This window comes from Parastagonospora nodorum (genome assembly GCF_000146915.1).
Source record: "Parastagonospora nodorum SN15 chromosome Unknown scaffold_15, whole genome shotgun sequence".
NCBI classification, from domain to species: domain Eukaryota; kingdom Fungi; phylum Ascomycota; class Dothideomycetes; order Pleosporales; family Phaeosphaeriaceae; genus Parastagonospora; species Parastagonospora nodorum.
In genome coordinates, this window is record NW_001884563.1 from 136906 (window position 1) to 156660 (window position 19755).

General features: G+C 50.9%; 7 protein-coding genes across 7 annotated transcripts; 3 read left to right on the top strand and 4 right to left on the bottom strand.

Annotated features, from left to right (window-relative positions):
- Positions 1-455: 455 nt before the first annotated feature.
- SNOG_09504 (hypothetical protein) lies at positions 456-975 on the bottom strand (the record flags this gene model as incomplete). Its single annotated transcript, XM_001799743.1, has 2 exons — positions 456-499; positions 528-975. 2 exons carry the CDS (start codon positions 973-975, stop codon positions 456-458), a joined length of 492 nt encoding a protein of 163 aa, XP_001799795.1.
- Positions 976-6146: 5171 nt separating this feature from the next.
- Positions 6147-7245, bottom strand: SNOG_09505 (hypothetical protein; the record flags this gene model as incomplete). The annotated part of the gene is made up of 3 exons (XM_001799744.1): positions 6147-6493; positions 6522-6890; positions 7149-7245. 3 exons carry the CDS (start codon positions 7243-7245, stop codon positions 6147-6149), a joined length of 813 nt encoding a protein of 270 aa, XP_001799796.1.
- A 1048-nt stretch (positions 7246-8293) lies between these two features.
- On the bottom strand, positions 8294-9450 carry SNOG_09506 (hypothetical protein; the record flags this gene model as incomplete). Its single annotated transcript, XM_001799745.1, has 2 exons — positions 8294-9063; positions 9111-9450. The coding sequence occupies 2 exons, from the start codon at positions 9448-9450 to the stop codon at positions 8294-8296; spliced, it is 1110 nt and encodes a 369-aa protein (XP_001799797.1).
- Positions 9451-11094: 1644 nt separating this feature from the next.
- On the top strand, positions 11095-15197 carry SNOG_09508 (hypothetical protein; the record flags this gene model as incomplete). Its single annotated transcript, XM_001799746.1, has 4 exons — positions 11095-11250; positions 11301-13903; positions 14001-14055; positions 14307-15197. The coding sequence occupies 4 exons, from the start codon at positions 11095-11097 to the stop codon at positions 15195-15197; spliced, it is 3705 nt and encodes a 1234-aa protein (XP_001799798.1).
- Positions 15198-15740: 543 nt separating this feature from the next.
- SNOG_09509 (hypothetical protein) lies at positions 15741-16262 on the top strand (the record flags this gene model as incomplete). The annotated part of the gene is made up of 1 exon (XM_001799747.1): positions 15741-16262. The coding sequence occupies one exon, from the start codon at positions 15741-15743 to the stop codon at positions 16260-16262; it is 522 nt and encodes a 173-aa protein (XP_001799799.1).
- A 729-nt stretch (positions 16263-16991) lies between these two features.
- On the bottom strand, positions 16992-17984 carry SNOG_09510 (hypothetical protein; the record flags this gene model as incomplete). Its single annotated transcript, XM_001799748.1, has 3 exons — positions 16992-17087; positions 17152-17754; positions 17847-17984. 3 exons carry the CDS (start codon positions 17982-17984, stop codon positions 16992-16994), a joined length of 837 nt encoding a protein of 278 aa, XP_001799800.1.
- Positions 17985-18758: 774 nt separating this feature from the next.
- Positions 18759-19184, top strand: SNOG_09511 (hypothetical protein; the record flags this gene model as incomplete). Its single annotated transcript, XM_001799749.1, has 2 exons — positions 18759-18842; positions 19113-19184. The coding sequence occupies 2 exons, from the start codon at positions 18759-18761 to the stop codon at positions 19182-19184; spliced, it is 156 nt and encodes a 51-aa protein (XP_001799801.1).
- Between the last annotated feature and the right edge of the window lie 571 nt (positions 19185-19755).

A 19755-nucleotide genomic window follows, 5' to 3' on the forward strand; every position in this document is an offset into this window, starting at 1 on the left:
AGCTGAGCGCGGGACCAAATCCGTGAAAATGAATGCAGTGCATAAGCGAAACTCCAATTGCCAAGACGCTCAATATCTGTATGTGACTTGTGGTGAGGACAAATCCTGACCTCCAGAAGGTGGCGATCTTGGCTTTTGCTGTCCTTTCTTTCTTCCTCTACCTGGTGGTGGCGAATCAGTACGGCCAGGGATTTGGCCATTGGGAGAACACCCCCCACAGACCGCGTGCTGGCATACTTTCTTCATTTTTCTGAACAAACAGTTCCGGGTATCGTTCTCTTTATTGCTTTTGCATTTGCAACACCACCATGTTGGCCAAACATTCGACCCCTGAAGCCTCAACACTGTCCTGAAGGGTAGATATGATGTCCAGGGAAATCTACCCCAGGGTGGAATTTTGAGAGCTTGATCAAGACCTAAGCACCACATTGGAGGTTCCTCTTCTGCTCGTTGAGTCAAACATGACTGGCTACACCGCTTGTGGGGACACGGTATGTGTCTGGCTGCATGAGGGTTTGGAAACCCACATTCAGTTTTGTACATCTCGTGCGGAATAGGAGGATTTCCTTTCCTACCAACAAGACATTGACAACAATACCAGACTTGTCTTGGGATAGGTGGTTGTATGGGAGCAGCCTGTTGTAACTGGCCCCGTGCAGATGAGGCGGTCGTAATGTTATACAGTGACATTCGGGGGTCTTGAGGAGTCCTTGGCGGAACACTTGAGGCAGTCGTGATATTGGATAACGACATTTGAGAACCTGGAGGTTGAGCAGTGTTACTCGAAGAACTTCCACCAGTGTTTTGTCGCCGTGGTGGAGGTTGAGGGGGTGATTTGGACGCGCCACGTTTCACTCCGCCGGGGGTAGTCTTGGACGACGAAGACCCGGTGGTCTTTTTACTATTGTCTGAATTCTCTTTTCCATTTTTCTTGCCATTTCCACTCCCACTTCCTATTCGGAAGCTGCCAAACATGGTGGGTATGAATGTATGGATGCTAATTTGCCGACTTGAAGATAACAATCTAACCAGTAGATTTCCGAGGTTGATTTCGTGGCTGGTTGAACGCCGTGGAAGATAACTGCAAATTTTCTTGTATGGAGGATATTGCTGTGTGAAGTGGAGGGAAGTATGATGATGAGTGCTGTATGAAGAAGATGTTAGAGCGCCAAAAGCGCATGCTTTATATACCACAGGTGTGCTACTCAAGCGCTGTGAATTCTTTCAGATACAGTTTGCAAGATCACCAACGAGAGAATCATGTTCGTCTTCCCGTGAATCATACCTGATTGCGTTTTGCAGTGACATGTGATCTTCACGCAACACATATCAAGAAGCGCAAAGTGAAGGAAATCATTCAATTCTTTCGTAGAATTCGAATCTTCTGGGCCTCAACGCAGAAACCACATCAATGCAAGGGCTTGGCGCATTGAAATGTCCGACACTAGAGACAACGATGCACACGCGAAGATCGCCAGCATGACCAAGAATCAAGTGATTGTTAATGGACGTATTTACCATCTGCAGTCAATGAAACGCGACTATTTCTCTGCCTGACTTACATACAAATTTCACGCCTTGCTTATTCTCGGCTCAACAGATTTGTCAGTCAATATGTCATGCTGGGGTGAAGCAACTGCTCCATGAGCGCGAGAAACAACTCTCCTTCTTCGTACGTATGTATTCATAATTTATCGGAGCCTTGGGACAGTAGCAGTGAGTTTCGACCATCCATAACCCTGTATCCAATCATTAAGTCTTGATTCAGTGCATTCTTGTTACATGAGATCATGTGCATCGGAACTCTACACAACTTTTCAATTCCAACGCCATATCGTGCAATGATCTCATTGTTCATAATTTCAAAATAGAGTATTTGTGCAAACAAACAATCAAGATCTGCGCAATGAAAACATACAATAACGCCAATAAATCCAAAAAGGTAGAAACCTCAAGATGATTAGCGCCAGTAGCAGCCCGTACATTGATCTCCTCAGTGGTCGCACACATACTTTCTATATGTGCCTTTATTTAATATGTGTTTGCATATCGAATTCGTGTTGCGCTTCCTGCAGTCGTCATGTCCTTGTCTAAGACATGTACAAGAAGGCCACGAGAAGACACGCCTTGTGCTTGCCCTTGGTGAAGAGGATGTTCCTTTGATCTGTTGACGCGGAGAAGCTGCATTTTTTCCCGGAAGCGAAGAAAATTTTCCTTGTGATCGTGGACGTGGAGATGGCGATGAAGTCTCCGGTCGATGACTGGTAGCAGGTATTCCAGCTCTTGCTAGAAGAGGACGGGAAAACGACGGCCCAGCGTTGGGTTGAACAGGCGGGAAGACATGTCCAATATCAGTTTGATATCTTGTCCGAGATGTGCTACCTCTAGTAGAGAATTTTTGTATCCGTATTGTACTTATTAGAGGTCTCTGAGCGTGACAAGGTGGATGTGGTTGAGATGTCCAGGCCAGCAATTTTGCGCCTCTAGGGCAAGTTTTATGAGTGCATGTTGTTCGCGAACGCTTCGTCCATCTTGCTCCTTCTTTCGTCTTCCGCGATAAATTCGCAATATTGCACCCCCAGCAAGTGTAACCCGGATAACACAAGTAGTTTAGGGATCTTAAATAATCACAGATTCAACCTGAATGTTTACCCCACGGTAGTTTTACATTTTTCTCCTGGACCCTTGTCGAAATTCCTCGGATTTAAGGACCGATGGGATCTGATGCCTCTGTAAGACGCACTGACCGAAACACGTAGCCGTCCTGTGCAAGCACGTCGAGCATGTGCCTTTTTGAGTAACCTAGCGCCCTTCAAACCCATTGACCCTCATCAGCGGCATTTTGGTGGGCATCGACACTGTCTTATTTCTTAAACAGAAGCAACAGAAGAGTATTAGTTCGTCTCGCATGCCACCTTGACCAGGAGGATCTGCAGGCTGGGTTTGTCTAGAATGTTGGACTAAGTCAGATTCAGTATGTTTGGCGCCGGCGATTGATGCAGTCGCCTTCCCTTTGCCCTTGCCACCCTCGGGCGGTGGGATGTTCGGACTCCCACTCTTGGGCTTACTTCCACCTCCGAAACTATGCCACATACAGTATAAACAGCGTTCCAAGGTCCGAGTTGAGAAGACCCAGCCAGTGGATCTGGAAGAGGGGCTTAAAAGAACTTTCGGGAAACAATGTCTGGATTTCTAATCAGCTGTATTTGAGTTACTAGGCTTAAGAGTTCTTGAATATACTGGAAACGGTTCAAGGAAAGAGGGTGTAGATGCCAGAGGAGCAACACATTACATGTGCCCCTGGCTTCGCAACAAACACTGAAAGTGTCAAGCAGTTGTAAGATGCACGATGTAAAAATGGTCCGCAGTAATTCGAAGGAACCTTGTCACTGACTGCTACAGCAGTGACGGGTGCTAATCAAGACACAGAACTTGGAGGGCGATTTGGGAAATGCGATCGTGCGTGACGATATTTTGAACGATTGACAGCGACAAAGCAGTGAAGACTTTCTGTTAGATGATCATACATATACAAGGAAGCCGTGCGTAATATGAGTGCATCAACGAAGAACTTATCCAACACAACCCGAACTATCATCACTGATTTTAGTGATTGAAAAGGCTGCAACAGAGACGCAGTGACTCAACAAGGATGGTAGCTCTTCTTAAGTGTCACTAATACGAATTGATAGAACGTCGAATGCTAATTAGGGCAGCTACGTATCTTTACGTGTGTATTGCAGCGGCAGATCAGTTATCACCGTGCATGTGCTTTAAAAACTATAACACAACAACATGTGGATGGTGTTTATGGTCTTGTATCCAAACAATTATCTCTGGATCATTGCTCGCATCCTTGCCTCAATCCCGCCATTTCTCTCTAATACCGTCTTCATTTTAGTATCGATTCTATTGATAAGCCAAGTATCCCAAGCAAATGCTAAATGCTCCAGTACACCCAAATCTGGCAATTGCCTCGATATAACATCTCTTGGTGACCGCAGATCTCACGTGAAGTCGTATTCGGACACTCTCATTTTCCAACTATAGGAACTCTCGCCTTCTCAGCCTCCGCATTGACACGGTCTTTACAGATTCATTCCATTGTGCTAGGTTTCTGCAGAACAGACGCATTTAGCTTGTCAGATTAAGAGAGTCTTTGAAGATCCAGAGGTAAAGCAAGCATGCAGACAAACAAATCCAAACATGCTGATAAGATATATTTGATATGACGCTGAACATTCCAGAAAATGATAAACAGTCTACGTTTATTGGAAACGATCTCGACTGTTTTGGCACCTCCTGCAATCCGAAATTCTGTGCGAGCACTGCCATGCGGGCCATTCGAACTGCGCATCATACCAGTGTGAACATCGCTCTCTGTCGTTAGGCACCGTAGAATGTTTGTTGTTTCTATCTCCGCACTGACAACAAAGCCATAGATCGACTGGCGCCATATCTCCTACTCCCTGTCGCTGTGCAGGTGGAGAAGGAGAGGGAGTCTTTGATCTGGGACGAGCAGATGATGGCCCGGCCTGGGAGCTCAATGCAAAGTATGGTGGATCTGCGCTTATTCGAGGTGCGAGGGAACCAAACGGCAATATTGGCTGTGTTGATTGTTGGGGTGGCTGTGAAGCTGGAGCTGTGTACCCTCCTGGTAGTGGTGCTGGCTGTCGAGCTAGTAGATGCCGTTGTGTTTGAAGTGGAGGTGTTTGTTTCCAAGGCTCTTCTGTTAGACAGCCTTTGCAGGGTAGATGACTACAACCTCCTCTTTTGTGGAGGCCTTGTCTACATTTTGCCCAAGAATTCCACCGGAACCATGGATCCCCGTTCTGAAGATTGTCCCTCCCCGGAAGCTCTGATTTCTCACACATGCAGCAGCGGAAACTTGGGTAACACATGAAGTCTAGGTATCGGAAGTGCTCGTAGTCCCATCCCCTATCATCTTTCCTGCCATAGGCCCACGGCAGATCGATTCTTATCTTTTCTTCTCTTGTAGCGAGTCCTATAAGCCAAGCTCCGATGGGATCTGATGCCTTTTGAACGACGCATTGATGGTTACATGAAGTCCTGTCGTGATTGCAGACTATGCATTTGTCTTTCACAGTGACTATGTGACCCCAATGCCGCACAGGTGGATTCTTCTGAGGAACTGCCACGGTCTTCTTTTTTAGGCAATTGCAACAGATGAAGATTTCATCATCTTTCATAGGAGTGCTTGGTCGCGGTGTTTGTCGATCCGGCGGCGTTGATTGGGGTGCAGCACGTTTCTTGCCGGCCGCGACTGAAGTCGTGGCTTTTGCCTTGCCTTTTCCACTCTCAGCCGGTATATCTTTTGGACTCCCACTTTTACTTCTACCTCTGCGGTCGTCCTGCCCGCTTCCCCGACCACTTGGGCTTCTACTCTGCCTTCCACCTCCAAATCCTGGGCCACGAAGCATTGTCTTTTCCGGTGTTCTGATGTCTTAATGAGGGATAGATCCAACCAGTAGATCTGAAAGAAGGGTTTGATATAGGTCGTTCAGGGAGATGATATTCGATGGTCGCTCGTCTTTGAAGATCGAAGACGTGAGGTAACGAAGTAGAAAAGAGTCTGTCCGTGTGAATGTGTATTTGGATTTCTGAGGAAGTAAAGTGCTAGGTGCCAGCGCAGCAGTTTATATACCGTGTTTAGCGTATTGTGAAGAGATGCTATGAAGGATCGAGGTTTGCTGACGTGAATGCAACAAGATACTGTCACCAAAAGTTGTGACTGGAAAAGGTTCTCAGTCATCTATTACTGGAGCTGGCGCTAGTTCGTCACAGCCTTGGTTGACAGACGCTTCCAAAATTTATGACGCGAGAACACTTGTGACGGTTCAGCCGTGTGAATCCAACGAGCGCGCTTGAACATTTGAGCCGTCGTAGCGTCTTGCGTATCTCGGTCGTAGACTTTCCGCATGAGAGAGACACAAGCGTGACTTTATTGATATATTTCGTTTAAGTGCTAAGCCATCCCAGAAATCACGCACTGTTCGCTTGTAGATGTAATATGGACTCGCCGCAGTCATTAGCTGTGCACAGTCACCCCGTCACATTCACCATCAATACCCATGTACTTTGTATTCACAGTCTTTTAGTGCAGCGAAAAGAGCATTTCGTCATCTTCAGAATTGAATCATGTACAAAAGATCTGCTACAAGGTTGGAATAAAGGGAATACTGGGGTCGGGCTGAAACGTCCACTTCTCGCAGTGTGTCCCGCAGTTCAATGAATTGTGGGGGCATCTCTGACATTTCATCACCCCCAAGTTTGCTATGTCTGCCTGAGGATGTCCCAGTTGCTGACACCATGTGCAGATCCAAGCCCATGATAGTTTCGGTGGAGATGTTGCCGGGGGCGTTTGAGGTGGCACCAGGTGTGACGATGCAGGCTGACGCGCTGAGAGGGGGGACGGGTTTGCTTGAACTGGTGGTAGATACGAGGGTGTGGCCTGGTGCGAGTGAGATGTCGACTGATTTGGTTTGCGCGGCTGATCGTACGATGGTGGCCCGCGCTGCGCTTGCGCAGGCATATCAGCCATCCCTTCATGATGCTCTTCTGACCAAGGTTCAGTGCGACAGTTCTTGCATGGCAAATGGTCGCAAGACATTCCGGTCGTATTGTTTCTTCGGCGACATCTCGGGTACTGGAATCTTTTGCTGAGTTCTTTTGTTCGCGAGTTAAAGGAAGGGTGGTCGTTGTTCCTGCATTTACAACAGAATAAGCCAGGCCAGCACTCAAACTCCAGGTACCGAAAGTTGCTATACGTCCAGAGCCTTTCCGGTCCGACTCCCACGGAAGAACCGAAAGTCTGTTCTTCGCAGCAAGTCCGAAAATCCAAGCTCCAATAGGGTCCTGTGCTTTTTGAACTACGCACGTTTCATCGCACATCATATGCCCACAGTCCATACATTGATCATTCGGCCTGGTTCCTCGCCCCTGGCGCGGATTCTTTGCAGGACTAGAAGTTGTCCGGGCTTTGAGACATACATAACATAAGAGCATTTCTTCTAATGGCTAAAGTTGAACAGTTACTGAGGCTGTAGATCGGCGGGGTGGTGGAGAAGCTGACTCGGCGGGACGCTTCCGGGCGCCCTTTCCAGTTGAGGGTGTCATAGGTTCCTTACCTTTATTGTTGCTTATTGGAGATGGATTCGCACTTCGCTTGTCCACAGGACCTTTTCCTTTTCCACTTCCACTCCCATTTCCCAGACCCCATACCATTTTGAGCGGAGGTGGTGTGCTAGGTAATATTTCGTAACGCTAATCAGGGACGCAACCGGTGGATCAGTGGTAACAGAAGTAGGCAAAAGTCGAATAAAAGAGGCTGTCGAGAGTCTCCGGGACTTATGAGTGAGATGCTAAAGGCGGCTGAAGAATTTGTGGAAGAAGAAAGTGGGAAAGGAAAGAGGGTTTTTGAGTACGCAGCAGGCTCAGAGGGTGTGATGTGAATTGATTGACATGAATGGTTAAACCATCGCAATTTGCGCGCAGTACCGCGGTGACTTGAACCCGAGTTAACTTAACTCTCACAGCACGATGGTGAATTATGACTCGACATCGCGGAAAAGTGCGAGTTCAAGTACCGGAAGCCTGGCCAAAACATGAGCCTCGACTGTAAGGTCCGTCAAGTAGAGACATGGCGACTCTGACTGATACTCGCCTAATAGATCTTCTCGCTCTACACGAAAAGTGGTCGTAGTGAATGCTGCAATGGTACTAGAAACTGGCAGTGACAGCGGTCCCCACGCACAGACCACCAACTTCCGGATACCGGCACACAGTCACACCCTCCCATCTTGCGATCAGCATCTCCGACGTCGAAACAAGCTTCTCCAATCTTGATCTTCGCACAAAGCTTATACTTAGCAGATGGAATTCGTTCGACATCGAGGCTCTGCTACGGACTGCGAATCCTTCCCCGTCACGTCCAACTCTCCTTTCGCCAGCTCAACGCCCGATAACCCATCCGGAGCAGAGGTCCTTCGACGAAAAGCTATGTGGGCGTCTCTAAACCCGAATTGTCCATGAGACAAGACATACCAGGGTCGCAATACTCCATACTGGTGCCTCATTCAACATTTCACAACATTGTCCGGCGACTCTGAAATCGTGAATACGTGTCCATAAATTCGTATGCTCATACAAATCGTCCCAAGAAAAAACCTGTTATATGCAAATGTACCCAGTCCCATGCTAGGTATCTCCGAACGCCTCGCTTTATGACAAAGAACCAAAAACAAGACAACATCATGCAAGTCAGTCACCGATCCTACCGATACGCCGCATACTCTAGCTCCTCCCGCCTCATACCCGGTGGACTATGCGGCATCGGCATCGGGGCCGGCAAGCTCAACTTCCTCGTATCGACCTTGACCTCCCTGAGATCGACCTCGCGGACCAACTCATCTGCATCATGGAACGTGCCGACGTGTTTGACCAGCGCGTCCACGTTCCGGCATATCGCGTCGACGTCGCGGCCCTTGCTGCAGATAATGCACGCGTACTCGCCGTCGGGGGTGTGACACTTGAGTGCGAAGCGCTGACCGAGTCTGAATTCGCGCGTCTCCATGATTTCTGTCTCGTAGCCCTGCTCGATGATTGTGCGTGGCGTGCGCTTTCCAATCATCCAGAAGTCGTCGGCTGTTACGTCGAGGGTGACGCCGCAGGCAGGACATTGGCATGGGCCGCCCGGTGCGAAGTTTGCGGACAGCGGTTTGTCGCGCGCGTATTGCAGGTCGAGGCTGTAGCGGCAGAAGAGTTGGTCTCCGGAGTCCATGATGGCGGTTGGAGCGCGTCGAGGTGGTGCTGATATTGATCGCGGCGGTGAGGCGGAGCGGACGGAGTTGCCCGAGGACATGCGCTGTTGTGCTTGGTGTAGGGCATCTAGGGAGCCTTCGCGGGCGGCGTTGGATGCGGCGATGAGCTTGGCTTGATCGGCACGCGTGAGCTGTCGGTCGTTGTTGAGAGCGTCTTGGAGGACGTTGATGACAGTTTGCTGGAGGGAGATGATCTGGGCTTGGAGCTGGTTTTCCGCAATGGCTGTGAGCTGGTTAGAGATATCCGAGGCGAATTGGTGTGGGACTTACCATCACCCTGCGCAAATCTGCTGCCATACCGGCCAAATCCGTCGTCATACATTCTCTGAATCATGGCTGCGTCTCTGCTCAGAACAAAGCCCACATCGTCATTTCCCCGGCCGCCTCCACTACCTCCACCGCCGCCATTCTTCAAGCGATCAATCTCCTTCTGTCTATCCTCGGCCCTTTGTTGCGCCTTCTCGAATTCGTCCTTGAGCTGCTTGATCTCGCCGTCTTGTTGTACGTCACGTGCGCGCTGTTTGTGTTGCTGGCGCTTGTCGGAGACGCGGTCATACAGGCCCATGGACGCAGTGAATGTGCCGACCAACGTTGAAGCCAGAGTGGCCATTATGAAGGTTTTCTGGTCGCAGTGTCAGCAAGTGCAAATATCGGTTGCCGGAATTTGATTCCTCGTACTTTGAGGTTCTTCTCCTCGATCCATGATGCGTAATTCATCTTTGCGGTTGCGGGAGCAAGCGCGCACGATGACCGGATAGTCTATGTGTATTGCGTGGATCTGAGGGTGATGAACTGTTCTCGTGTATCGCGTGTTAGAAGAGGCTTTGGCTTGCCGGTGCTGACGTCGAACAGTGTCTATATCCTCTAAACCGGAAGGATCCTGCCCAATATCGAGAAATTCAAAGGGCCGACGCGGGGTGAAAATGAAGTAAAGCCTCCCTCCCGCCTGCACGCGTGATGACGCACTGTCTCAAGATGCCCAACTACCGTGCGTAGGGCGCCCCACGGCGCAGGATCGTCAGTGCAGCAGAAACGGCGGGCCCTGATTGCTCCATAACTCGCGCAACATCATGGGGATGCGGAAATGCTTCGCAGACCGCCAGTTCGATGTCGTGTTTCGGCGCTTTACGTCATACGGCGGGTACGAGCGAATGGCTGCCGCTACTTTCTAGCCGTCTTGGTTTTAGCCAGTAAGCGAATGACTGGGAAGTTGGGGACAGATGTACTGAGCCCCGTACATTTGTTGTCCAGGGACTGAGGCCAGTATCTGTACCTGCAGAAGTTGTTGGTGGTGGAGAAGGCACATCATGTTCATGACGTCGCTCAGAGATAAGCGAGCCTCAACGACACCTGCTGCGTGAGAGAACTCCTCACGATCATGATCATGACACCAGCGACTCGCGCACTAAAGTAGTCAACCAGTACAGAATTGCCATTGGCATCCTTATCTGCGCGAGCATGCGATGCGGGATCACATCGGAAAAAAGATAAGCTCGGTTCTGGCGGGGAAGACGTTTGATCAAATGGCGGAGTGCGCTAGGCGTAACTTCGGGCAATGTCTGACAGCTGTCAGCCTATTTCGATGTCGTACCACATCATGTATCACCTATAGCTTTGCGGAATCCGAATGTTTCAATTTGGCTGACACGAAATCTCTCATGCTGGGCTTTATCCAGTACTCAAGAGGCGAATTCGACGACGACGCTGCTCAGGACTCTGCTCACGTGCGAGAGCCCTGAGCCAAGGGATCCCGGGATGTAGCTCACGTCAGGTGGGCGTATCATAAATTGGCATGTCAGATGTGCTCCCTGGCTGAAGGCTGGCAGATTCGAGTTCTGGTAGCGCGATGAAAGATACTTGAATTCATTGTCATTGAGTGCTCGAGTAGGAATAGGTAGGTAAAGGCATGATCAGTCAACCGACCGACCGAAACGCTGCGACATCCAACATGTCGTGCCTATTGCTATGACGTGATACGCAAATGGTATATAGTTCAGATGTTGGCAACGTCTTCGATGATTCAAGTCAAATAGAGGAGAGTCCGTTTGAAGGTTGGGCGGATGGAACACCTGGTCTGTGCGCTTAGCGTCACTGGTAGAACGCGTCAAGTCGCGTCCAGGAAATCCATTAAACTTTACGCGACTGGAGGAGAGACACCGATCAAGACTCAACGAGCCTCTACTTCAGCTTACAACTTCTCTCACTGTGAATTGCCTCACCATCTAGATACCCGCTTCGCGCACACATTTTCACCATGGCGTCCAGACCGGAGATGCGAGAGGAGGATGAGACGGGCTTCTGCAAGTTCTTCCGCAACCTGCCCGAGAAGAATGAGGATACGATTCGCATATTCGACCGCAAAGAATACTACAGTGCACACGGCGAAGATGCGGTCTTCATAGCAAACACAGTAAACATATGATTTCTGATTGTATGCAAGAGCCATACTTACACTCGCAGGTTTACAAGACAACCGCCGTCATACGAAAGCTGGGACGAGACCCGGGCCTGGACTCCGTGACGATGACAAACATGGTCTACCGCAACTTCCTACGAGACGCCCTCTTCAGACTCAGCAAGCGGATAGAGATATGGCAGTCGCCCGGCCAGCGGATGGACTGGAAGATGGCGAAACAGGCATCTCCAGGCAACTTACAAGATCTCGAGGAGGAGCTGGGCGGTCAGATTGAGAATGCGCCCATAATACTGGCGGTGAAAGTTACTGCGAAGGCGTCCGAGGCACGCAGCGTGGGTGTCTGCTTCGCGGATGCCAGCGTACGGGAGCTAGGTGTCACCGAATTCCTGGACAATGACCTCTACTCCAACTTCGAATCGCTACTCATTCAGCTCGGCGTCAAAGAATGCTTGATACAATTAGATGCATCAAAGAAGGACATCGAGCTGAACAAGCTCCGGACCATCGCAGACAACTGTGGATGTGCTGTAGCAGAGCGGAGTGCGACGGACTTTGGCACAAAGGACATCGAGCAGGACCTGCCACGATTACTCAAAGACGAAGCTGGCACACTACCTCAGATGGATCTAAAGCTTGCTATGGGCGCAGCTTCTTGTCTGATTCGATACCTCGGCCTCATGTCCGACTCATCGAACTTTGGGCAGTACCAGCTCTACCAGCATGATCTCTCACAATACATGAAGCTAGATGCGGCGGCTTTGAAGGCGCTGAACCTCATGCCTGGACCGAGAGACGGTGCCAAGAACATGAGCTTGTACGGACTGCTGAACCATTGCAAGACACCAACCGGCAGCCGACTGCTTGCACAATGGCTGAAGCAGCCGCTGATGAACGTGGCAGAAATTGAGCGGCGGCAGCAGCTAGTCGAAGCCTTCGTCAACGATACTGAGCTGAGGCAGACCATGCAAGAAGAACATCTGCGCTCCATACCGGATCTTTACCGCCTCTCTAAGAAATTCCAGCGCAAGGTCGCAAATCTGGAGGATGTCGTTCGCGCATACCAAGTCATCATCCGATTACCTGGCTTCCTCAGCTCGCTTGAGTCAGTTATGGACGAGAAGTACAAGGATCCACTTGATGCTGAATACACCGACAAGCTGCGGCAATTCTCAGCCGCGTTCGGGGGCCTGCAGGAAATGGTCGAGACAACCGTCGACCTGGACGCACTTGATAATCACGAGTTCATCATCAAGCCCGAGTTCGACGAGGCATTGCGAACGATCCGGAAGCGCCTAGATAAGCTCAAGCGCGACATGGAGTCTGAGCATGCACGCGTTGGTGACGACCTCAACCAGGACACAGAGAAGAAACTCTTCCTAGAGAACCACAAAGTACACGGATGGTGCTTCAGGCTTACGCGCAATGAGTCTGGCGCTATCAGGCAGAAGAAGCAGTACCAGGAGATTCAAACGCAGAAGAACGGCGTCTACTTTACGACATCGACATTGCAGGATAAGCGAAGAGAGTTTGACCAGATGTCCGAGAACTACAATCGCACGCAGTCCGGTTTGGTCAACGAAGTGGTCTCGGTCGCATCGTCGTACGTGCCGGTAGTAGAGAAGCTGGCGGCGGTACTCGCACATCTTGATGTTATTGTTGCTTTCGCACACGTCTCAGTCCACGCGCCAACCTCGTACACTCGCCCAAAGATGCACGCTCGAGGCACTGGCAACACTATTCTGAAGGAAGCACGTCATCCGTGCATGGAGCAGCAAGACGACATCTCGTTTATAACCAATGACATTAGCTTGAAACGCGGCGAGAGCGAGTTCCTCATCATCACAGGTCCCAACATGGGTGGAAAGTCGACCTTCATTCGCCAGACGGGTGTCATCGCTCTTATGGCGCAAATTGGCTGCTTTGTCCCTGCAGCAGAAGCAGAGCTGACCATCTTCGACTGCATCCTTGCGCGAGTCGGCGCCAGCGATAGCTCAATCAAGGGTGTGTCAACATTCATGGCAGAGATGCTTGAGACGGCCAACATCCTCAAGTCCGCCACCAAAGAGTCGCTCATCATCATTGACGAACTTGGTCGCGGCACCAGCACCTACGATGGTTTCGGTCTTGCCTGGGCTATTTCGGAGTACATTGTAAAAGAGATCGGCGCCTTCGCACTCTTTGCGACGCACTTCCACGAGTTGACTGCGCTCTCGAACACCTACCCACAAGTCGAGAATCTTCACGTCGTTGCGCACATCTCCGAAGGCACTGAAGAAACTGACAGCGGCGTGCAAAAGAAGCGCGAAGTCACTCTCCTCTACAAAGTCGAGCCTGGCTTCTCGGACCAGTCATTCGGCATTCACGTCGCCGAGCTCGTCCGCTTCCCACAGAAAGTCATTAATATGGCGAAGCGCAAGGCCGATGAGCTTGAAGACTTTTCGGGTAAGCATGAGGATAATTTCGAGCAAGCCAGCAAGGAGGAGGTCGAGGAGGGAAGCAAGATGTTGAAAGAGATGCTGGCGAAATGGAAAGAGGAAGTCGAAGGAAAGGGCTTGACGAAGAAACAGCAAGTGGAGAGGATGAAGGAACTTGTCCACGAAAACGAGGCGCTTCAGGCCAACGGGTTCTTCAAGGGCATACAAGCGTTGTAAACCTCCATCTTCGTTCCAAGGATATGTCCGGCGCATGGATGCAACAATGGGTTCAAAGCAGGCGGAATGATTTCGGCGCCAACAATAGCATAGCGATACCACAATTGTACTTATTCAACGCGATGGCGTTTCAATCATGGTCTTGAAAGTACGGCGCCACATTACTTAGCCACACCCAGGGTCCAGGACGTCGGTAACGCGTGGACCCCGCCATCCCACCTCCAGCTTGTCCCCCAAGTCCGACCATAGCTCCTAACCACAACACTCGCATTCAACACGACAAGCAACACCCTCGCTGCATCCCACGTCGGGCTCAAACCAATACACACATTTGCAATGGCGCCGGCGCAATCCTTAGTTGTATGTCGCAATCCATGGAGTGGTGCAGTGGTAGGCTAGGCAGCTAACATGATCCAGGCCAAGCTCAAAGTCCAGCTGAAATTGAGCATATCGCGGTTACGCATGGTGCAGCAGAAGGATAGCGCAAAGTCGAAGCAGGCGAGGAGAGAAATGGCACAGCTTCTTGAGGTACGTGGCATTCATGCTGATGCGCGTGAACAGGCAGCTAACAGATGTCAGGTCGGCAAGCTCCAATCCGCACGGATACGCGTCGAGAACATCATACGATCAGACATCACAACCGAACTCCACGAGATCCTCGAACTATACTGCGAACTCCTACTCGCGCGCTCGCAGCTGCTCGAATCAAGTACCACAACAGGCGCAATACCACTCGATCCCGCGCTCGAAGAAGCCGTCCGCAGCATCATCTACGCCGCACCCCGCACCGAAGTCAAAGAACTGCACACGGTGCGCGCCCTGCTCGTCGAGAAGTTCGGCAAGGATGTAGCCCTCGCGAGCATGGAAGGCGAAGGCGTCGCCGAGCGCGTCGTCAAGAAACTGCGCGTCGAAACACCCAGCGAAGAACTCGTCGACGCGTACTTGTCTGAAATCGCGCGCTTCTATGGCGTCCCGTTCGGCGCATCGACGTCCGCCACACAAGAAGATGAAGACGACGATGATGAGCCGAGCTCTGGCGTGCCGGTGCTCGCGGACGACGACGGCAAGGAGGAGGAATTGGTCAAGGCGACGCCGCCGAAAGCTGTGGGCCCCCAGAGCCCGTTGAGAGTGGTGCCGCCGAGTCCGAGCACGGATAACGTGGCGCCGAAACTCAAGTTGCCGGGGAAGGCGGAGAAGGTGGCGAAGGAGCCGAAGAAGAGGGAAGATGGGCTGGGGAAGATTCCGGATGTGGATGAGTTGGCGAAGAGGTTTGCGCAGCTAAAGCGATGAGGAAGGGATTAGGAAGTTGATATAATATATCTCCTTGTGATGTTAGTATAGACTGCCTCCCATGAGTAAATAGCGGAGATAAAGAGACTCTTAACCTCTCTATGGTCTTACTGCATTGTGGTTCGTACGCGTCTCAGCGTTATACCGTTTGGTAAGCCTTCGCCGCTGTGGAACTTTTCTGGTTTCGTTCGATGAAGTGCTTCATGTTGTCGGCTGCAACGCAACCCACTGTCCCATCATGTCAAACGAAATACTGTATGTGTTCTAGATTCGAAACACATCAAGGTTCCCTTGGTCCCATTCTGGTCAGTTATAGACTTCAACTGTGTGAATGTACTTCATGTAGTCGGCGGTGCTATATTAAACAGGCGCAGCTTCCCGTCACTAGCGTCAGTTAGCGGGGCACGCATACGTCACCCCACTTCAGCTACCAAGCTCCAACATCACTCAGCCTCACTACTCGCACGACACCTCGCCACGACCCGAAACTCAAATACCAGGATCCAACCACACTCCTGCTGCTTCATCCCCCAAGCAAGCAAAATGTCACACCCCGACAACAACCCATGGCAAGACGAGTCCAGCGCAACCGGCGGCAACCACCAAGGCTATGCGAATCCCAACCCCTACTCAACATACCAGGATCAAACACAGTCCCGTGACCCATACGCTGCAGACCCCCATCAAGGACAATACCAACCTCCCTCTAACCCTCCCCCTCACCAACAACCTCTGAGCTCCCACCCTCCAGAGCGCTACTACGGAACTGGCACCACAACCCACGACGACGCCGGCTGGGGCGAATCCCAACCCTACCAGCCCCCACCCCCTCAAGTCCAACAACAACAACAATCACCATACGCCCAAGCCCCTCCCCAACCCAACCACCACGGCGAAACACCCCCCGGCCTGCCGCCACGCCGCTCGGCCACAGACATCGCGCTGCCCACAGGCCAGGACCGCACGCACCAGATCGAGGTCATGCAGAGCTACGAAGCAGCGTGGAAGGAAAGACGAACACGACCAGAATGTGGAGATGCTGCAGCGAGAGTTCCCGAAGATTGATGGGAGTTTGATTGCGGCGATTTATGGTGATAGTCAGAGTTTGAGCGCGACGAGGGAGATGTTGGGGGAGTTGGAGGGATAGAAGGGATGGGATGGGGGAAGGGGTGTGAAGTATGGGGTGTGAACGGGAGGAGAGGGACTGAGTGAGGATGACGGATGAACGTAGGTTTCCATGTGATTTACCATGAGCAACATTAGCTACGAAGCACACCTGTTCGAGTTCCAGATGCTCGAGCGTCGAGGAAACATGTTTGTTCCCGTTCAGTATCAAAGTGAGTCCATATCGCTGGTCTTGTCCATCAGAGATGGCTACAGGCTCAGAGTTGAGGGCGCTGAATATGTCATGTGGGGCTCTGACACTGTGGCCTTTCTGTATCACCTTGTGGTATCTGCAAAGTCCCAAGGCCAACGCGGCCGCAGGATGAGATATCATCATCAGGGGCGCTGTTAGCTTCAGTTGATATTATTCTAGAGTTTTTACCCTGGCTCTACGTCACTCAAGCTGGGTGTCATACTTGACAAAGAACACATGGGGGCGACAGCTAGTCTCTGGTCGGTCTCTCGAAAATAACACCATGCAAACCTTTACGGTGAAGAATTTAAGATACGCTGGACGCGTACAATTGATCGTTCGTAAACAAGCCAGAAATTTCCACTCTCACTGCTCCTGAATGGTCTGGTTCAAGTAGATTCTATTTAGGTTGACTTGACCCGAGCAGAGACAATTTCCTACTCCTGACTGCAGTCGCCCTTTTCATGCACAAGCTCTGAAGTGACCTGAAGCACTGCCACCGTGCTAAATACCGTCTCTAATCCACCTCTGCGCTTCAGCTGTCCAAAGTCTGGCCCCGTCTCTCGGTGAATCCTTAGATACGATATGACCACCTACCACGCCCCACTCTTGCTCCGCGGCATCGCTGAACTGCTGGGCAGGCAGGACTTTATTAACCGGGGAGAATCGAAGTTTGGGAGCCTTGGTCGCGAGGAGTTTGAGTTCATTGCACGTCGCGACACCAAATAGTACTTCCAACTCTCTATCGAGCTCACCGTTGTCCATAATGCCACTATCATGGTGCTTGTCCAGATGTGAGATATCGGTACCTCTAAATAGGCGCATTATGATTGAGGCCGAGGTGACGAATGTCGAGGGAGAGGCGAAGTCGGTACCCTCTGTGTAGGCAAACCCGGGATAGTGGTAGTCGACGCGTATATGGGGCAGCACTTCGCAGAATTTGAATATCTGGCTGTTCCTCATGTAATCGTCTGTCCACTGGAATAGTGGAGTTTGATAAAGTGTATAGTCCGGTATGCAGACGCCTTCCAAGGCAATCTGAGTAATCCAGCGTCGCCGCAGTCGTGTGCATGAGCCCATGAAGATCTCCATCGCTGTTAACCCGCCATTGTCGGCCGGGTATGGATACTCTGCGAAGGTGAGCCGGTTGTATTGGACCTCTAAACCAGCTGCCTCCTTGTGAAGTTGTCGGTTGACATACTGCAACTGGTTTATTGGATAGCCTCCATGTTCACCGTCAACCAACATGAGCGGCTTCTTCCTTTACAATTCTTTCCGGTTGACCAGCTTACTTTGATACCGTCCGTGAAGGTGAGGGTGAATTCGTAGACCTTGTTGCGGAGCTCGGCAGGAAGCTCGAGAAAGGCGAACGTAGGCTTTTGGAGTCGTTTCGTGGCTCGGAAACGGGCTCTTTGTTGTCTTCCAGGCATTTTCTGGAACGTCGAGTGCTCAATCAGCTGTTGATCAAATGATGGTTAGTTTGAGGAGTCTTGAAGAGAGCGGTCGGCCCCCAAGTGAAAGTATTGTGGTCAGGTGACCGCTTTTCACGTCTGCCACACCCGCTGACTAAAGCAAAGAGAATAGGCTATAACAGTGGCTTGGAAAAGACCCCGGGGGTTCAGAGTGACGGTAAGAGACGTAGTAGATGTGTGCACGGCCCGCTTTTGAAAGCGCTAGCGTTAAGCGAGGCGCTAACCCGCGTCGCCTTCGTAGCACCGCACTCCCACCGCCCTGTTTCTTCCTTGACACCAATCCGATCACCTCAACAAATGCCAAAATCTTCATGGCTCATAGCCGCGGCGGATTCCCTGGACCTCAGCGAGTCATCACGCTCACGGCAAATTCATAGACTACGAAGTCTGCACTGGGCACAGTACGACTTACTTTACTGGACACGATGAGCTTCCCGATGCGACAAGCCACCCAACGCGACAAGGCAGCTGAAGCAGCCAACAGCATGATCACGCAAAAGCACTGGACACGACAGAACTATTGACACACCTACACAACTGGACGACTGAACACAGCGACGCAACATACAACTTGGATACGACCATGCGACAAAGGCCCTCAGGATAGCAACGTCACTGGAACCATGGCAGACATTTCCGTTGACTTGTATGTCGTGTTGAAAACAAACTCAGTTTGTTACTTTCCAGAACTCACATCCCACACCGTGAACACACCTGGTAGCCTCTCACAAGATGTCGCATCTTGTAGGACGCGAATACGCCTTCGCTATCCTACTGAGTATTTTACCCGGCGCATTTTGTCATGTTACCGGAAAGGTGAGTAACCGCTCATCTTTCCAGAAGAGACCTTGAGACTGCGAACCTCAGGTCTTAGGTGCCCAAGTTGGGAATGCAAAGAGGGGCATCTGGCGCTTTTACCGGCGTTACAGATCACTCAATGCATTTTTTGCCCATCTTGGGGATGCAAAGGGGCGCATCTGACGCTCGGACCGGCGATACAGAACACTCGATGCATTGTTCATGAAACCATGTTGCTTCCATGGTGTGGCGAGCGATACGATTCCGTCACTGTGACGTATTACATAGTGCAGGTCTAGCTGTGAGGGTGCATGTCTGCCCGCAGCAGTCATTGCTGATGATCCTTTACACGGTCATTAGAATGAGCACAATGTTCCTGTCCAGTAAAACAGCAACCATCCGGAAGCTTTTTACTAAACCTCTGCGTTAAGCAGTTTGTTCTCGGAAACAAGGTTGTCCACACAATCTTGGCGGACTCGTTATCCGCATTGACTTCCAATCTTTACAGGTCTGGAAGGCCCTTTCTACCCAGCGTCAACAAGGCTGGAACTTGGCGATGTTGCTGTACCGCTCGGGGATCGTGTTGGACCCATTTTATGAGTCTTTCACGCGATCGGTGTTCTGGCTGCACTTTGTGTGCGCCGTCTACCTCTTTTTTTTTCCATTGTGTTGCATCCCAGCGGGAACAGCGCGAGGAAGGAGACTATGGCGTAGGTCGACGCTACTTACTGAATCGTATTGCGGCAGATAGTAGTGCTGCACTGTCACAAGAATTAGTACTATGCATGTCTGTTGTCCCTGCTAAGCCTGTCGCCTGTACTGCGTGATCTTTGGCCCAATCTTGCTGAGATCGGAAGATGACGTCTTCAACTAGGCACGAAATATCCGCATAGTCAACAAACAACGGAGCCGTGCTTATCATATCGAAGCC